Here is a 19,526-nt window from a genome sequence, read left to right as displayed (position 1 = left end):
CATCTTACAGAAGGACCTCGAAATTCCTGCTTTGTGGACAATTGTAATTCGAATACGGAGAGGCTTTCTTTCCCTCAGACAGAAAACCCGCGTCAGTCAGCCGGGCTTCCCAGAGGCTGGGGAGGCTGATTTACTTCGAGGGGCTCCTGTGCAGATGCAGGGCCTGCGGGGGGTTTCGGGAATCCGTCCCCGAACTTTATTCCCATTTTTATAACCTTGGCCTGGTTTCTGAGCTGGGTTGAATGAAAGCCGTGTCTGCCTGTCAGTCACGTGAGCTTGTGGTAGGAAAGACCCCTGGTGCTCCCCACACGCGGTGGGTCCCGCTGGAAGGCGTTTTCTATTGAGCGACTCCAGCCCCGTGCAGGGGCTTTGCCTCTCCGATGTCCATTCCAGTTAACAGCCCTCGGGAGTGGATGTCACTAGTATTCCCATTTCTCTGGTGAAGAAAAGGAGACTCAAGAAGTTAAGTGACAGCTAGTGAGTGACAGAACCAGGATGAATTAGAAGGGGTTTGTGGACTCAGCACGTAGACCAGGACCGGTGACGTTCATACACCACCTCGAGTCAGATGGACATTAGCTCGAGGGGGGCGGGGGCGTCTGGTTCCTTACATGGGGGAGGGGAGGGGTGTGTCCAGGGGTCGGGCTGCAGGGCTGCCTTAGGCGGTCTGCCCACCACTCTGGTGGTGCTGAGTGCAGGGGGCGTGCGCAGTGCCCTGTTTTTGCTCCCGGCTCTTCAGAAGTTGCAGTTGGGTTTTTGGGGTCTTTTTGTATCTTGTTGCCCAGAATTCGCCCCAACGGCACATGCACACAGTTATTTTTAGTCCCTTATAGTTTCTTTGTATTTTGTTGCTCAAGGAGACGTTTGTCCAGGTGCAAGCACTGCAGCAAAGGGTCCCGGGGCCCAGGTACCAGCCTGTCCCGGTCCCATAAAAGACTGTCCTGTGGGGTCGACGATGCCCAGACCGGGTGAGCCAGTCCCCTGATCACATGTTTGGGGGTCAGAGCAAGGTCAAGTTGCTATAGAAACGATGGTTTCTGTACTTTTGGCTAAGGCAGAGTTGCAAGCACAAACCTTTAGGATTATGAGCAGAACTGAAAATTATAAAGCTGTGTATAAAAATCCTTTTAATAATGCTGAACCACGGGAGTCTGCTTTGTTACTAAGTGCAATGAACATAGTTTTCCTTTCCTTTTTAATTTTTTCCTTTTCTTTGCATTATTCTCAAGAATTGAAGCCACTGCCATGGCCTCAGAGCCCTTCTGAGAGCAGAGGCGTGGATGGCGCAGGAAGCAGAAGGGAATCTGCTCTGACCCGGGGCGGAGCCCCGTGCGCGCCTCACTGTGTCACTGAATACGTGCAGGACCGAGGGCCGGGAGGGGAGGCTCATCCTCTCCAGTAGAAAACAAAGGTAGCATTGGACACAGTGGTTACAAACAACCATCTCAGGGCTCTGGAATTTGCCCTGAGTCAGACAGCAGATGGAGAAGCGTTTACTCTTGAAAGCCCGCTCTTTGGGTCCGACCAGCGGGCGTGGCCTCGTGGCCTAGAGATGCTGCTTATGCCCGTGTACCCACTGCTGGGACCAGCAGCTCTGCCACCCTCGATCCGGGCAGGAGCAGAAAACCAGGGTGTTTTCAGTGGAAGGTGGTGAACCCCGTAGGAAGGGAATGGGAAAACTCGCAGCGCTGCTAGTCTGAGCTTGTGGTCCCAGGTGGGATGAGCAGCAGACAGTCAGAAATGGAACGGGGACCTCGTGGGGACAGGAGCTCCACAGAAGGACTGGGTTAGCCGATGGGGGGCAGTGCTTGTGTGCGGTGCAGTGCCGGCCCGACGCAGACCAGGGGGACGCAGGGTGCGGGCCAGAGGGAACTTGTGGGGCGACGGGCGTGTCCTAGAACCGATCGTGGCGTTGGTCGCACAGGGAGGCCATTTGTCCCGGAGGACTGCGTAAAATAATTTGGAGAGCACTGCGTTATACACACGTTTTTCTCTGTAATATCAAAGTGAAATAGGTTAGACCACGAATCAGGAACCCTGGCTGCACGTGAGAACCACGTGACGTGCTTCGGCAAAGGGAGCTGCTTCGCCCACCCCCATTCTACTTAATTGTTTCCTAGGGCAAAGCCCAAGCAGCAGGCGTTTTAGAAGCCCTCCAGGTGGTTCCCATCTGCAACCACGTTTGAAAACCGTCACACCTGGCCAGGGTGCAGTCCCTGGTCGCGTCTAGAAGCTGGAGAAGTACGAAACAGGCGCTGAGCAGTGGAGGAGACGAGAAACCCGGCTGGAGGCGGACGGGGAGACAAAGGTGAGAAAGGGTGCGTGGGCTGCAGCAGAGGGGCCGCATCACCCCACGGGGGCAGGGGCGGGAGGAGGCTCAGGGAGGGTGAGAGCGGGGCTGGGCACAGGCGACAAGGAGTTGCTAAATGTCTTTCATCCGCGTGGCAGCCTGAAGTGACCTTTTGGAGAGGAGGTGACCAGGGTTTAAGGAGAGGCGGGGCAGATTTGGAAAGATGGAGATCGGTTTGGGATTTGGAAGGGTTGCAGCCGACTCAGTCCATCGGAGGGAGGTGAGCCAGGCATCGAGGGTGCAGGTTTCCTGGCCATCGCTGTGAGTGGGGAACCTGGGCTTTGGCAGCTGGGCTGGGGACTCCTGTTAGCAGTTTAGAACGTGAGGGCTGAGGAGGCAAACATGAGTTTTAAAGTGACTGGGGAAGGACCCCTGGTTCTGCAGATACTGGGACGGCAGAAGGCAGAGTCTCGGTAACTTTCAGCTCGGGAAAGTTAAACCCAGAGAGGCCACACCTGGTTCTGCTCACCCTTTCCCAGAGGCTGACAGTTCCTCCTAAGGCCCAGAGTTACGCTGGTTCGTTGTCTGCGGGCTGGTGGAAGAGAGTGAATGGTAGCTTCAGGACAGCAGCTCGACAGGCACAGGTCCAGCCTGGGAAGGGTTAGCTTTGAGGCCGTGGAGCCGGCATGAGGCACGAGTCCCACACGACCCTGATAGAGACCCCAGCCCCAAGTTTCCTGTGTCCTTGAAGATCAGAAGGGACAGAACACGAGGTGCGAGAGGACAGATCAGGGAGCAGACATTGAACAGAGGTGCCGTAGAGGGTTCGCCATATTCTGCGTTCGCTCTTTACATGGGCTCCTGTGCGCCCACCCCAGCCGGTGCCGCGGAGTGTCGGTGCAGGAAGACCTTTGGGAAGAGAGTAAAGCATCGTGCGGGAATCTGCGCGCCGAACCAGTGCTGGGCCTCGGGCCCGGGGTGGTCAGCAGTGAGTTGAAGGTGTTCCCTTTGGACCTTATAGCTGAGCTCATAATTATGGGATGCGTTCTCGGGCGCTGTTCCAAGTTTTAGATGCTTTAACTCATTAGTTACGTGTAATAACTCACTTAACGAGTTAAAATAATGGCTCCATGCCAACTATTATGTTAAATGTTGATGCAGGTATGTTAATTGTCAATATGGAAGGTAAAATAAAAACATTGCGATGTATATGGTTTTTTAGAAAATAAACTAGCAGGAAATCATTTTACTAAAAATTCTAATGTGTAACATATTCTTACCAATAAGCAAAATAATGCTATTCAGGATTTACTGCTGTGTCTGAGAGGTTTATCTGGTGCAAAGGTGACGTCAGGTCATGACCCCTGACACCTAATGAGTCTGGGCCATGTGCTGGGAACCTGGGGGTCAGAGACAGCACGGCTCCTGCCCTCAAGGGGCTGCAAACACTGTGAAGGGACAAAGTCAGGAGGCAGCTGAGCTCAGCAGAGCTGGTCTGTACTTCACTCGGCAGGCCTGTGGCCGGGAGTGGGGTGAGTCCACAGCTTTACTCTCCGAGGCTCTGTCACCAGGAGCCTGACAGTGGAGTCCCAGGATGGCCTTCTTCGAAACCAAGTCGCCTGCCTGTTGTGTCAGTGTCATTGACTGTCATATTTTCCTTCAGAGATTTTATTTTAAAAATTAGGTTTCTTTTTTTTTTCTTTAAATCCATTTCTTACAATTGTCAGAGGTTCTTGGCTGGGCAATGGTGTCATGTGACTTCAGCCCTCGATTATACCTCTCTGCCCCTCTCCCGAGTCCTTACCCAATCCTTTCCTCCCCAAACATTTTATAAGTGAGAAGGGACGTGGCGCCAGGGCTGACGGGCCTGACCATCAGTGCCTGGTGTGCACCAGCTCCAGGCGGGAGGTGCAGGCGAGAAGGGCAGGCAGCACGCAGGCCGCCGGACTGGGCTCCTGGGGTCCCGTCCTCCTCACAGGTTTAACTCCCCCAAACTGGAAACGTTCATTTTACCTCCTGGAAAATTGCTCCTCAGCTCCAGATAAAGTGAAAAACATTTTGGAAAAAGCTGCAAGTTAATGATCCTGACCTGCACCCCATGGTCAGGTCAGCCAGGAGCTCCACACAGCTCAGCTTCCCCAGTCCTGTAGGCCCACCTCACCGTCCCCAAGGCCATGAATGAGAGGACACCCTGAGAGCTCCCCAACTCAAGCAAGAGGAGATCAGCTCGGCCTGTCCTCTGGATGAACAGAGGCAGAGACTCATTCACACAGTCTTCAGTCTGCAGTGCTGTGGAATTAGCCAGCGGAGGGTAAACTCAATGAGGCCAAGTGACAGCAAAGCAGCACAGAGCTACCCGCCTGAGAACATTCTACTTATGAGCTCACAGCCCGAAACCAGAAGGGGGAAAAGCCAAGATTCTACACGCACTGCCTCTGTCTTCTCAGACCCTCCTGCTGTTCCTGACCTCACCTGGGGTGCGGCCACCAGGGCAAGGGATGACCCCGCTCAGCACAGAGCCCCAGGATCCCCTTTGGGGGGGTTTTAGCCACTCTTACCCTCGTTGCTCACTTCAGTGCCCTAGTCACTCTGCAGCTAAGACAGATGACACAGCATATCAGCAGGCCTGCAACGATCAGTAAGCCTCCAGCCATGGCGATCATAATCTTGAAGTCAAGCCTCTCAATTATCATCTTGACGTCAAGCACACACCTGGGCAGAGAAGCGCTGGGAAGCAGTGAAAGTGCCCTCACCGTGCCCCAGCCACTTAGCAACCTCAATATGCCTCCTTCAGTGGAGGGAGCGTGAGCCCAAACCACAGAGCCTTGTGCGTGTAAAACGTGGATAAATCTTCCTAAGCTGCTCCAGGTGGGTAAAGGGTTTATTTGTGGATGAAAACGGACTGAAATGCGTAGAGAGAAGGAAATCAGAAGGACACACAGTGGGAGGACTCTTTTTCCCCTTTCATAGGCAGTAACGTGCAGTTGCAAATCACAGACAGACCTACACTTGAGCCAGTGGCTTTGCCCCCAAACCCCGGGCCTCCTGAAATATGTTCACTTTCAGAGTCAGGCTTAAAAATCTCCTGTGGGAGTAACTAAGGGAATGTCTTTTTTTCAAAAATGTTGTGTGTGCAGTGCTGAGAATGTGCAAACCCACTTTGTAAATGATATGTGTTTTAGGGGAAAAAAAGTGTCAGTTCTCCCAATGACAAGTAGGTCATGCCATCTTAGTATTTAAGGAAATTCTAGAAGCTCCCCACCAAACCCTTCCCCTGGCTCCGAGGCGGAGAGTGTCCTGCACAGACAGACCAGGAAACACCTTCGCCAGGAGCCCCTCTCCCTTCTTCTCTCTTTATTGTAGATCACACGCCTCCCTCAGCTAGTTTTCTTCTGAAATCCAACTGATTTCCTCAAAATCCAATTTACCTGGAATAAGCAATTCGGTTACTCAAACACTCTGAACCTTGAGAAGCCAGTCCCTTCAAAGGCTTGGTAATCACTGGAGAGGAGAGAAGTAACTCCCTGAGAAAAGCCAACAATTCGAATGGTCAGCAATACCTCCCTGAGTCCAGGCGTCCTGAGCTGCATGAAACCAAATAAAAATAAATTAAAAATAAAATGAATTGTAGGGAACAAGACCCTTCAGTAATAAATCCCCCACTCCTATGATCCTAAGAAGGATCTCATTGTCATCTCGAGGGAGACCTGACTTCCAGACGCGCCGTCTGTCTTCCGCCAGAGCTCAAGGGGGGGACAGGCAGGTTCTGGGGCTTTGAGACCCATCAGGACGCAGGCTGTGTGACATCAGCCCTCAGAACACCAGCTCCCAATCACAGACTTCTCAATTCTGTCCTGCATTTAGGTTTATTTTCGCCTCCCAGGATGCAGAATGCCTAGATGAAATTTTTGCATCATTTTGTTCTAAGTGTTGCAGCTTTGCATGTTCTGGTTTCCCTCAGAGAAAACATTTAGGGTTTGTCTTCTCAAAACATAGTTTGAGATTTTGATAAAAAGATGGAAGAAAAACCCTGCCACGTGGGGGGGAGTCAAACAGTGTCCTTAGACCCAAGAGTTATGGCCACATGGTGGACACTGTGTAGCCACTTATCACAACTCAGATCTGTGTTCACTGACATATATTGATCTGATTAAGTAAATTGATAAATATAACTGACATATATCATTGACAAATATAACTATATATTGATACATAATTTTTGTTTGGTTTTTTTTTTTGGCTGTGCCACATGGCATGCGGGATCTTAGTTCCCTGACCAGGGATTGAACCCATGCCCCCTGCAGTGGAAGCACAGAGTCTTAACCACTGGACCGCCAGGGAAGTCCCTATAACTATATACATAGTTTTATAAATGACTATATATATAAAACATACAATTGACATATATGTCAGAGTTCTATGTATGGTTATCTATCTTATACAGAGAGCATACAACTGACAGTATAGTTGAGAACTGTACACTGACGTCGATAACGTACCGTGCGGTGAGAAGCAGCTAGAGTTTGGTTCTGGTCACGTTTCTCTGATCACAAAGTAGGGAGAGCCTGCCAAGCCAGTTCCACTAGACGAGGGGGTTCATTTAGCTACATGAGGCTCCTCACAGAAGCCCAGGGGCAGGCGGGGAGTAGAGCGGACCTCACGGGCACAGGCATGGGGACCGGCAGCCAGCAGGCTCCAGGCCATCTCTCTCTGGCTCTGTGTAAATGTCGCATGTCACAGTCACATGGGAAGTACAAGATGCCGGCATGACACCTTACGTAATTTCATTCTGCCTTTCATCTTCTTAGTTTTTGTTTTACAGAAAGTTTTTAGCTTCCGATCAAAAGCTAATTTCAAATTTAATAAAGAACGAGACCACAGTTGAAAGTGTGAATGCTGCCTGGGTAAACGTGATACGATTAAAGGGTTATTGCTAAGTTTTAAGGCACAGTAATGGTAGGTCAGATGCTTTTCTTTTTCTTCAGTCTGTCTTGGGAGGTGAGGCCGGGGTACAGACTCAGGAAGCAGAAGGAAGGCCTCAGAGCTAAGCAGGAATGAGGCGCAGCTGCGAGACAGCTGAGCCCTGGGAGGGGCGGCAGGGCCCTCACCCCGGGTGAGGCCGGGTTGGAGAGACCCGTCAGCCTGGGCAAATGGAACGCCAGGGTCGGGGGGACTTCACTGAGCAGAATCAGTGGCAGTTTCTGAGCAGGGAGGAGCAGTGTTTGGCCGGGAGACAGAAGCTGAGGTGGGGCCTGCGGTGACACAGAGAAGGCGGCCGGGGGCCTTCCCGGCCTCCGTGCCCGGGGCGGAGGCTGGCCACGTGTGCAAACCAGATGCGCACAGTCTAATCACACACACAGTTTTGTGCTTGCTGCTTTTCCTTCCTCTGGCCACCCAGAAATAAGTCGTGGGCCCTCCCTTGACCTGAATCCTAGTAATAGAACATTTCTTTAAATTGCTCAAAAAGAGTTGAGGCCAGAGCCAAACTAAAAGAACTCTGCACACAACTATTGCCATAAGAGACCTGTGCGTGAATCTGGTTGTCCTTTTCCTTCACATCACACAGAGGAAGGATTATTTCAGTTCAGTGACATAAAGAAATGGCCTCAAGAGTGGACTTTGATGGTTCGGATCTTTCGGAGTTGGAAGCACATCTTTCTGTGCCTTAAGAAGTCCAGAATTTATATTGGGAACACTCAAAGGATCTCAATTACAGAATTAGGTCATCATGGGGGTTTCTATAATTACAGCTGTATTTCATTCTTGGAGCTTTAAAAAACATCTTAAATTTAACTTGCTGTGAACACTCTAAATTCAAAAATCATCCCGGTTAGAGTGAATCGCACCTTAGCCAGACGTGTCACGCTCTTCTCAGTGGTAAACCTTTCCAAATAGATTGAATATTTGGTTGCTGAGGAATGTAACTGCTTGTGATGCTTTGTGAGTTGTGAACTCAAAAGTATCTAACTCAGTGGATTTATTCTATTGCACGCCGACAATATACCAAATATTCAGGGCAAGGAACAAATAAGGACCGCTTAAAATAATCCTACGCTGTTTCAGAGCATGAAATTAGCATTTGGATCTTAAAATGAAACGAAGCAAAATTACAAAATATTCATAGGCCCGTGGGTAAAGTCACCTGGGTAAAATTTGGGAGTCCCAGGCTGTATCCCTGCTTCAACCTAGGCTGTCTGAATTGGGGTGAATTGCTCCAACTCTATCCCAGTTTCCTCATTTGCAGAAACGGGGCTGGTGGTGGAACTAGATGATTCTAAAACCCTGGAATAAAGAAGAATCCAATAATAAGCATCATGATTTTTTTCTTTAAAAAGAGAGGATATATTAATTAGGATAGGAAAATGATTCGGGACAGTCCATGGGCCCCTAACATGTGACAGAAAAATCTTTAGACTATAAAGGAAGGAGAAGAAAAATAAGACGTTGATGTGAAGAAGACTGCGTGGTTTTGTTGTTTTGTTTTTGCTGTTGACGTGCACCAGTGGGCTGGGAGCGGCAGCGAAGACGTGAGAGAGAAATCGACTCCTGGGCTTAAATCTAGAGGTGATTCAAGGCCTGGGGAGTCGTTGCTTTGAGCAGAGGCCACTCGGATGGATGCTGCAAGTCCTGCTTTCTCCTGGAATCATGGCAGAACAGCACGGATGGCTGGGGCCCACACTGAAAGCTGTCTCTGTCGTTTCCTGTGACTTAATGGTAGTAGAACACATTACAACTTGTTTGGCTCTCAGAAAATCAACACCAGAGATATGACAGTGACCAGGACCAGGCCCAGACAGAAGATGCACGGGGAAGAAGCTACCCCAGATTGATTTCAGAAGGATTTCCTGGCATCCCAAGTCCCTGGACGATGCCTTTTATGACCGAAGCAAGCAGTTCTTTTACTTCTTCAAAGGGTCCCTGGTAATAGAAGGCTTTCCAGCCTGGTGTTGCTTCTGTCATCCTTGACTGAAATTTGTCAGATGACCAAGTTCTTAGTTAAAAGCTGTTTTCAATTACTGCAGACCTATATATACGGCCACGGCAGATCATCCCATCATACAGAGAATTACTAAGAACTTCAAGCCCAAAAAATTTGGTGCAAAGCCACAGATTTGCTTACCTCATTGCTATAAATTAACCTAAAAATCAATGACTTCCAGAAAAGCCAGTCTTAACTTTGGTTTGCAAGTGTTTGCATCGATGTGAACAGAAATCAAGTCCTTGACCCTTATCCGATGAAGACTATTAAGGTTTTTCCGGGAATAGAGCCACAAAGCCATTCTGTCAATGTAGACTCAGCTGACTACTCCTGCACTCACCGCTCGCCTTCTGCAAAGGCAGCATGTGCTGGAAAGTTGTCAATAGCAGGGACAAACAACAGATTCCTGGCTCCCTTCAAATGGCTTATTTCCCAAGCAGTCTAGCTCAGAGCAGTGGCTTGACGTCTGTGACGTCGATTCCTGCATCCTGAACTCGTAATGAGAAAAATTGGCAAATGGAGAGCCAGAGGATTTCTAAGAGAAAAAGTCCGATTTCTTTTACAAAGAAAACAAACCAGATTTTTAGTAACTGAAGCAAACATGCCTCCTTAAAACCCAATGGGAAAAGCATTACTTGAGCTTTAAAATTACTTGATTGAAAAATCAAATTTCTCAACAAATAATTTTACAAAAATTTTAGGAAAGGTTAGAAAAGGCATCCTGAGGAATCGCTGTCTGCCTTCCACTCTGTCTAGGGCTCTGTAGCCACGTTCCCAACACCCACCATCTGTCCCTCCACCCACCTCGGCCCCAATTTCACCGGGAGACAGGAAGGCAGCCATAACCATGGGTCCAATTACGGGAGATGCCACTCGCCCCCTGAACCCCAAGGGCATGGAAATGATTTTACTGCACTGAAAACTCGGGGATTCAATGGAAAAGATCACAGAATTTGAATTAACTACACTCCAAAATCCCTGTCCTAACAATTTATCTTTTTCTAATACTTGACAGTGTACAAAAAGTTCTCATGTGTATTTCTCTCTTGCTCTTCACAACTCTGGTCAGTGGCAGGACAGATACTGCTGTGCACGTTTCTAGGTAAAGAAGCTAAAGTTCCCTAGTTGTGTCTGGCCAAACGTCGACCGCCACTGTCGGTCTTGCCCCTCCTTCTCCTCACCCCAGCCTAGTGCCCTTGCACTCTGTCTCCATTCCCGTGGTGCTCTTCTGTTTGAATATACACACCTGCATCCCAAATGGCCCTCAACAGAACAGCTTTCCAGCTCGCTGTAACTCCTATAATGTGCTCCTCCCTCTTCAAGGCAGGAAACACTTTATATGGCAGCTTATTTATGTTCCGAGGGTTAGACTACCAAAATGAGACTCTTGAAGCTAATTGGATAACTTCATTCTTCCTGTATCAGTTATCTCAGGCATCATGCTCCTTTAACTTTAACGTAATACATAATATGGCCACCATTACCTGTTCTTAACGTAAACAAACCCCCCAAAGTCATATGTAATAAGGACAAAATTTGGGCACTTAAGTTAAACTGAAAAAGAACTCTCAACGATCAGGCCACAAATACCCCATACTTCTAAAGACACAGCTAAAACACAGGCACTTTAAAAAGCTTTAATTTAAATTAAAATCAGCAAATGACAAAAACATTTTAAAAGGACCTTTTCTTCCCCTGTAGGAACTTTCATGTTATTGCTCTGACAAATGAAGAGAGCTGGAATTGATCTCTTCTTGCTTAAAAGCACATCTTCCTCTTGACTGAAAGGCTGTTGGCTAAGGAGAGAGGTAAGATGAGCAACTCTAATATCGTGAACTCCAGCTTCTTTCTGCCTAAGCAGAATATCCTTTGGAATTCATTAACCCCAAAATTAGGTATAATCAATGGACATGTCCCGGTTTAACTAACAAGAGTTTTATTCTGTGTGTGTGCTTGCCACAAGGGGAAACAGAATGACAGCTGTCCTGATATGAGAGATCGTTGATATTGTACAACTGCTTTACAATTTAGGCAAAACTTTCAATGCTTCAATGATTAGTTGATGCAAATCTGTCCCGAGGACAATGCAAACTGCATAATTACAAGGAAGTGGACAAATGGCAAGTGATAATTCTGCCAGGCTATGAGAGCTGTCAACTCACCAGTGAAAACATCTGAAAATCTCAGTGTATGAAAAAGGAGTCCGTAAAAATTCAGCTTAAAACAAGTTTATTCCAGACAGTTTTCTAGTCTAGTTCAGATTTCTTCAGAAGTGTGTGGCTAGTGAGTGGAGGGGGGCTGCACAGTGAAAATCATCTGCACGTGGCACCGAGGGGGGTCGGCAGCAGCACGTCTTCCCACACTAGGCCAGGCCAGTGGACTTGGTGGCGGGGCAGGCTCTTGCCTACAGAGGCATCATGCACATAAATCCAAACCATCAACCCAACAGGAAAGAGTATGCTGGATCTGTAGATGACGTTATCTTTCTTGAAAATGAGATTAATTAACTATGACAAGTACAGCCTTGCATGCTGTAGGCACTGGAAAAATAGAGTATGTCTTAAGCAACTGGACAAGAACCATGTAGCAGCAAGTAGTAAGTATAATATCCTAGTGAGAATTTAGTGGATGGCAGAATTTTATTTTTAATGTTTTAATCTTCACTTTGTAAAATTAATTAAACCAGTTCACATCAGAACTCAATGTGAAGAATGTGAAATGGAAAACTACAAAGACATTTTAAATAAATAATTTATTTATTCAAAATAGTTTTCTTACCTTATTCACAGTTTCAAGTTTAAAATGAAAAAAAAAAAGGGGGGGGAGTACCAATTCTTGATCAACTGTCATACAAAGTCAGAGAAAAGCAGATCCGTTCAGAACATGCACTAAAGAGAACTGCACAATGGCCAGTCTTCGAAAAATCCTGTACTGAAGCTTAAAAAGGGCAGGCTTTTTCTGTGCACTTGAGAAGGGAACACTGTGGACGTACAGGAAGTTTCTTTAACTGACCTGAACCACTAGAATCATTTGGATAAAAGTTCCCTTGACCAAAGTAACATTTATCCAAGATAATTATCTCTTAAACCCATGTAGCTTAACATACTTCAAAAATATTTAAAAGTGTTAACTGCCTCACAGCAAGTCTATTAATACTGAGGTACCACATGCTTCTCAAAGAAACGAATGTGGGAGCTCTAGGTCTGATTCTGATGTTGGCACCTCCAATGAAGAAGCCAAAGAACTCAACCATGACTGTTTGCCATGGGAAATGAGAGCTCTGTTTCCACTGCCGTGCCTGTTTTAAGTGGGTATTTCCCTCGTATTTAATGAAACGAAGCACCAAATGGACACACTAGCCCCCGAGTGCAGAAGGCACTGACAGCATCTCTGCGGGTGCAGCCCCAGGCGGAGTCACTGAAGAGCACCGCCGCCTCCGCCGCTGCCACGAGCCAGCTGGTCCAGCAAATGGACGAGAACGTCGATTCTTTCCAGGAGAGATGCGTTTTTGTTCGCAGTAGCTCTCAGAAGCTGGGAGTAAATCTGCTTGTTGGTTTTGAGGACTACATCTTCTTCAAGGTTACTACTGGGTTAGAAAAAGAGAGAGGGCGATGAAGCAAAGAGTGATGCCCACCAAGCGCTGTAAAAGAAATCCAAAAACTGAACACGGGCAGCCCTGTCATCACTTCTCACGTGGAAGCAGGTGTTCTATTAATGCCGACTCCATCGACTGCTTATGGGCCCGTTTTTAAACATTTATTTCAAAACATCAATTAAAGCCAATGATTATTCTTTTTATAAATGTTCAACCGCCTACTATGTACCAGGAACTACTCGTGGTCATGAACAAAACAGACCCAGAGCCCCTGCCTTCATGGAATCCACATTCTACTGAGGGAAGAGCTGGGGGAAGACACGTCGAGACGGTGAAGAGAACAGACTGTGAGATGACACGTGCTGTGAAGAAAACACAGTGGGGCCAGGCGATGGCGAGCAGCCACGCGGTACAGCTTCCGGGCACACACCTAGAGCGACTGCGGGACTGCTCCCCTGGAGCGAGCACTGCCGGAGACGGACGCGCTGCCCCGCATCTGGCTGAAATGCCGCGTAGCTTCTGTGTGAAGAGTGCCCCTTGGCTGGAGAGTTCTAGAGGGAATTTCCATTTCACAACTGTCCTAACAAAAATTTCTTAAGTTTGCAGTTTATTTTGAAAATATCTCCCCGGTAGGGTAGATCGATGGATTATATTTATGTTACTGAAAAAGACTAGTAATCACACGGCAGTTCATTTCTGGCATCCTTTTTATTTTTTGAGTCCGGATATAATAAATGCAGAGCCCTGCCACACATACAGAGAACAGCTGAGAGTGCGCACACGCACACGAGATCTGCCCGTGACCCTGTCACCACGGGAGAGCAAGGACTGGTATTCGTATTTTGTAATGAAAAACTAAATGATGTGAAAACTGAGCCCAGAAGGGTTAAATAATTTGGTTCAAGGTCAAAATGTTTTCTGACTTCAAATGCTACGTTCTTTCCACTCTCCAATATGCAAATCTTCCACCGTTGCCCGAGTGCCTGTTGGTCAGGCCTGCCAGAGAGCAAACCAGCAGCCTGGACCCTCCCTTCTGCCCCAAATCAAGGCTCAGGCTGTCAGGAGCCCCCCTTCTCTCACAGCTCCACTACTGCTCTTCGACAGGACCCACCTCCTCCGCACTGCGGCCGGCCTGACCACAGGCCCGGGCTGGCAGCCAATGAGAGCCCCCTCACACTCCCCTCTTACAGACCCATTTCTCCTTCCCGCTCGCTCCGACTTTTACCAGGCACATCTCCTCCTCTCTCCGCCCCACGCCCACCCAACACCACCCGCAGCACAGTAAAAATGACTGTTCAAAACGTATTCACTCTCTGCAGTTCAGGCCTAAGATGGATATGTTTTGGTTTTTTTTGTGGGGGGAAGGTTAACATTCACAAACCTCTGATAACCTTATAAGACATTTAAACTCCTATCTGACAGTAATCAAGGCAGTAGCACTTAGCAATTAGAAACACCGGCTGAAATATGAATTGGTCTCTGTGGATAAGGACATCACACCGTCGTTTCAGCGGGATGCCTGAGCATAACTGATGGGCTTCTGAGATCGTAAGTATAGAACCCTTTGATTTGTTCTGATCATAATTCTGAACGTTAAATCTTTATCTTCCAATTTCTACAAATTATTCCCTTCCTTAAGCAACTCTCATCAACAGTTAATGAAACCTGCCCAGGTCCACAAAATAACTAACTCTGGGAACAGTGATATTCCTGTTTATGAGAGGACCTCACGCTCTCTTCAGGGGAATGCACTGGGATGGCTCAGCCAGCTGTTCACAAGCTGGGTCTGATTTCTGATTGATTGCTACCTGATGTGAAATATTTTCAGTATTACTTCTTTATCTCAGGGCTCATACAGAGCCCTAACAGAGCAGTGGAACAGCAGCTTCAAGACTCACATCCTTGGAGGACGATTATGGGGCTGTGTGTCCACCTGTCAGTGATCACCGTCCTGGTCGCCACTCCGTTCTGACCTGCAGGGGTGAACCCTTAGAGCCCCGTTCCGCAGGGGCTCTGCCCTCACCCCACACTAGCTGTGCTGACTGGTCCAAGAGCAGGAGCTGCTCAAAGTCGCTTCTCTAGGAACCAGGTTCAGGCCAAGGAGAAATTCAGTCTCTCTATAATTTAGTCTCACTGTGCTTCCATTTCTCTGTATCTTTTTTTCTCTCTTTCTCTCTCTATACTGCAAAAACTTAGGTATTGTCAACAGCCATATCGTTCAGTCTAGAAACTGGGAAGGTGAAAAAGCCAACCTGAAGTAAAAGAAAAGAATTTATCCTATGCCATTAAGCTCTCTATAATGTACTTCAAATTTTATTGAACCGTATGAAATTGCCAGTATTTGACCATTTTAAAATTGACCATGCTTATTAAAAATTGACATGAAGTATAGTTCTAGCTGTGTTATTTAGGATTTACAATGGTATTGTCCTTTTCAATTTTATAATTGATTTGTTTTTGTTCATGTTTATTTTTCCTGCAGAAATAAACATTATGGTATCTTCACACACATACACACACACACACACACACACACAAAGTGAATGAAACCATGAACTCTGTATTCTGAGGCGTCCTATCATTTCATAGGGTTACCTTTTTTCCAAAAGAAGGTAACCTACATTCTTTTATTTTCCTTTATACTATTCTTAACCAAATATTAGATGGACATACCTGGCCAGGAAAACCCACAAATCTAACAGGTCTGTTCTCTAACTATGGCAGAGGGCATCCAAACCCTCAGAGACTACTTCTATTTTTTATACTTTTTCATTATATTAAACCCCAAAGCCAGCAAAAGGTCAAGAGGCTAAAGCAGTGAATATTAAAATGCAGTACAAGAGCAAATAAATTCTTGCTCCAAAAAGAAAAAACATAACCCAACAGACAAAAGTAGTATTTCTGGCAGGACAGTGCTGACAGCCGTCGTATGTGCCTACACAATCTCAGAAGGAAAGCAAAAATTGTTTTAAATTAAATGCATCTTAATTTTCTTAGATTTCTTTCCAATTCTTTAGGATTCTAAGAATTAAATTACCAAGCTCAGTTTATTCTATTCTTTTTTTTTTTTGGTGGGAGGGAAGGGAAGAAACAGTCAAAATAAAAACATATGACTATTTCCTTTCTTTTAAAGGCTAATTTTGATTTCCCTTTACTCCAAAAAGGAATGTTCATTAATTCCTGGTGAAATAACTGGGCTTGCAGCACAGGATGTTCTCCTCTCCACAATAAAATTATAGATGTTCATGTGTGTATCAGTGAAACATGAGAGAAACAGTCATTGACTTACTAGTCAATACGTCTCTTATGTTGTGCAACCTGTCAACATACTAACCGTATTAACACATGCAGCACATTTAAGTGTCTTTTATTTAATAAACCTTAAGAAACTAACACAGATTAGCTAAATAGGACTTTATGCATCACGTGTAAAAAGTTTAGGTTAAAACTTTTTAACTAGAATAGTAATAACTTGAATAAACAGAAGGTTAGAGGACCCTCCACTAAAATGAAAATGACTTAGGTCATATACATATGACTGTTAATGAGTATAAAGGATACTGTAAGACTGAACTGTTACGTGTTAGCCAATTACTTAAACCATGGATTTGTGAAAACCAATGAATCACTATGTTTCTCACATCTCATATATATTTATACTGCCACTTTGTGGAAACCAGTAAAAAATTTCTCAAAATTTACCCACTGCTGTTAAACAGGAAAAACCATGAGTTTTTCCAACTGTGCGTCACTACACGCACACCTCCTTTGCCTTTTGGTTCTTCAGAAGATGGGTGTGTCGGCTACCCTTGCTGTGCACCAGTAACAGGACCCGGAGCAGCCGCCCAGGGTTAACACTGGGGCTGAGACGGCAGTGCACCCAATACGCAGTGCTCCTCTCAAAACGAATGCTCTTCTTAGACCAGAGAGAATTACTCAAAAACAATTAGGAGAGGGAGTTTCTGCTTAGGATGTAGAGAGCTGGAAAAAGTATCATTCCCACCTTTACGACAAAAACAGCAATAAAAGCAGGACAACCTATAAGGTCATGACTTTGCTTGAACCCATCAGAGAGCTGGGGTTGCAGGGCCACCAACTAGTCTGAAAACTAAGGACAGAGAGGCTAACACTGGGAGAGACAGGAAAGTTCTTCCTCACCTGGGGCAGACACAGCTGGACACGGAAAGAAGAATTTAGCTAAAACAGTTAATGAGCTGGTAGAAGTCGAGAGAGGGCTGGTGAGGGAGGGGGCTTGCAAGAGCCCCAGCAGGAGCTGCCGTAAGAGCCTGGTGAGAGTCCCAGGCCGAGCTCCTGTGGTGCAGGCCTGGGCGAGGGGAACAGCTGCTGCAGCGTGGGAGAGGGCGGGGCAGGCAACCCAAACCCACCGGACCCTTCTCCACAGGAACCAGAAGCCTGAATAGGTGGGGCGGGGGTGGGGAGGGAGCAGCGCTGGTGGTGAAGGTCAGTGCAGACAGGGGAAGGGAAGAGAAGAAACGCCAGCCCTGGGGGAGGGGCGGGAGCAGGGGGAAGGCCACACCCCTGACACTCAGGGACACAGGGTCGGCCCCAGACTGAGGCTTACCCAAAACAAGTGAGAAGCCTGGCCAACGCCCCCTCCCCTCCCTAACAGCTACAAAGCACTGAGGGACCAGGGAGTGGACCACACGGGTTCGAGCCCTGGTCCAGGAAGATCCCACATGCCGTGGAGCAACTAAGCCCGTGCTCCACAACTACTGAGCCCCTGCACCTAGAGCCCATGCTCTGCAACAAGAGAAGCCACCGCATGAGAAGCCCATGCACTGCAACGAAGAGTAGCCCCCACTCGCCACAACTAGAGAAAGCCCGCCCGCAGCAACAAAGACCCAACACAGCCATAAATGAATGAATGAATGAATAAATAAATAAATACAGAAAAAGAGCAGATTAAACCCAAAATAAACAAAAGCAAGGAAATATAGATAAGTGTAGAAATCGATGACACTGAAAATAAAAAACAATGGAGGAAGAGAAACCAAACCAAAAGCTAGTTCTTTGAAAAGATCAATAAAATTGATAAACTTCTAACCAGACCAAAAAAAAAAAGAGAAGATAAAACTAATATCAGGAATGAGAGAAGGGCTATCACTAAAAACTCCTTTAGATATTAAAAGGCTAACAACGGAATACTGTGAACCTATGTATTTGACAACAGATGAAACTCAAGAAGAAAAAAAGACAACTTGAATAATATATCTATGAAATGAAATTAAACTAATTGTTAAAACTTTTCATAAAGCCAACTCTATGTTAAAATGGTTTCACCAATAAATTCCAATCTGTTTCAAAAAACAGGAGAGGGAACACTCGCCAATTGATTTTATGAGGCCAGCATTGCTTGAATACCAAAACCAGATAAAACCATTACAAGAGAAGTATAGACCAATACCCCTTATAAACAGACACAAAAATTCTCAACACAATATTAGCAAATGGAATCCAACAGTACATAAAAAAAACAATACACCACAACAAAGTACTAGTTTATCCCAGGGATTCAAAGCTGGTTTAACATTAAAAAAAAAAAAAATCAATGTAATCCACTATATTAACAGATTAAAGATGGAAAATGATACAGTCATTTCAACGTATATAGCACAAGCATCTGACAAAAATTTAACATTCATTCATGATAGAAACTCTCAGCAGACTAGGAATAGAAGGGAACATCCTCAACTTGATCTACAAAAACCTGTAGCTGATGTCACACTTCATAGCAGGAGACAGAATGCTTTCTCCCTGAGATACTAAGGAACTGAAATCAGGAGAGGAATTAACTATAAAGAGGCAGCAAGAAGGAATTTTTGGATTGATGGAACTGCTCTGTACCGTGATTTTGGCAGTAGACATACATATCTATGCATTTGTCAAAGCTTGAAGAACTGTACACCACAAAGGATGAATTTTACTATATATAAATAAAACATAAAAAGAGACAAAAATTATGTGTATCCCAATTTTATAAATTGGTAAAATATGCACAGGATAACTGACAAGAATGAATATATTAAGATAAATGATTTTCCTTTTTCTATTTTTCAAATTTTGTAATATGGCTGGATTATACTTATACTAAAAAAAAAAAAAAAAGGCATATTGTTTATATTATTTTCCTGATCTAGTATTTACTACCAGAATTTCAAATTAAATTACTAATCCCAACCTAATAACTCTGGAAAACAACATAATTGTATAAGATGTTATAGGTGTATTTGCCGAGATGCTCACTCTTCTCTTCACTAGTTTCCTGGGCTTTAGAGAGACTTTGATGTTCTGTCACCTACCTTTTATGATGCGCTTGGCCCTGAGTATCTAAACTATAGTTCTGACTTCCCATTAAACACAATGCTCAGAAGCGTTACAAGAAACAGTCAAGGTCTTCATTCCAGGTCATTCATCTCTCTCAGGGAAAATATTACAACCTATAGGGTATTTATCCTTAGGCAGCAAGATTTCTTTGTTTCTATAATCTCAACACGTAGTAGGCCACATGGAGATGATTCTCACTCAATTTAACAAATCACAAAAGAGCACCACTTAAAAAACACAGCAAAGAATGGGGCCCATCCTTTTACAGTATCAGTAATAAAAAGGATATAGGTAAGGTGCTTGGAAAGAAATTTCCA

The 19,526-nt window shown here is 45.9% G+C and overlaps 2 protein-coding genes across 11 annotated transcripts in view; one reads left to right on the top strand and one right to left on the bottom strand.

Annotated features, from left to right (window-relative positions):
- Positions 1 to 955: 955 nt before the first annotated feature.
- Positions 956 to 19,526, top strand: MMP21 (matrix metallopeptidase 21; the record flags this gene model as incomplete). Its single annotated transcript, XM_082407117.1, is given in 10 exon segments — positions 956 to 968; positions 1,529 to 1,659; positions 2,231 to 2,308; positions 9,012 to 9,150; positions 9,153 to 9,211; positions 9,478 to 9,613; positions 9,616 to 9,669; positions 9,672 to 11,077; positions 14,287 to 14,412; positions 14,504 to 19,526. Coding segments are annotated over 8 exon segments (708 nt in total). The 3' UTR covers positions 9,770 to 11,077; positions 14,287 to 14,412; positions 14,504 to 19,526.
- The window catches only part of EDRF1 (erythroid differentiation regulatory factor 1), a 36,655-nt gene continuing 29,131 nt past the window's right edge, over positions 12,003 to 19,526 (bottom strand). For 7 of the 10 annotated variants that reach the window (XM_082406607.1, XM_082406617.1, XM_082406615.1 and 4 more), the window contains one exon: positions 12,003 to 12,855. In XM_082406607.1, the coding sequence (XP_082262733.1) occupies positions 12,684 to 12,855 (172 nt within the window). In that variant the 3' untranslated portion in view covers positions 12,003 to 12,683. Of the gene's footprint in view, positions 12,856 to 13,294; positions 13,416 to 19,526 lie in introns of all 10 variants that reach the window. The other 3 variants (XM_082406610.1, XM_082406613.1, XM_082406611.1) reach the window with 2 other exon arrangements.

Source organism: Balaenoptera borealis (assembly GCF_965194805.1).
Source record: "Balaenoptera borealis genome assembly, chromosome: 10".
Lineage (NCBI taxonomy): Eukaryota > Metazoa > Chordata > Mammalia > Artiodactyla > Balaenopteridae > Balaenoptera > Balaenoptera borealis.
The sequence above is the reverse complement of the archived record's forward strand: the minus strand, read 5'-3'. Positions and strand labels throughout refer to the sequence as shown.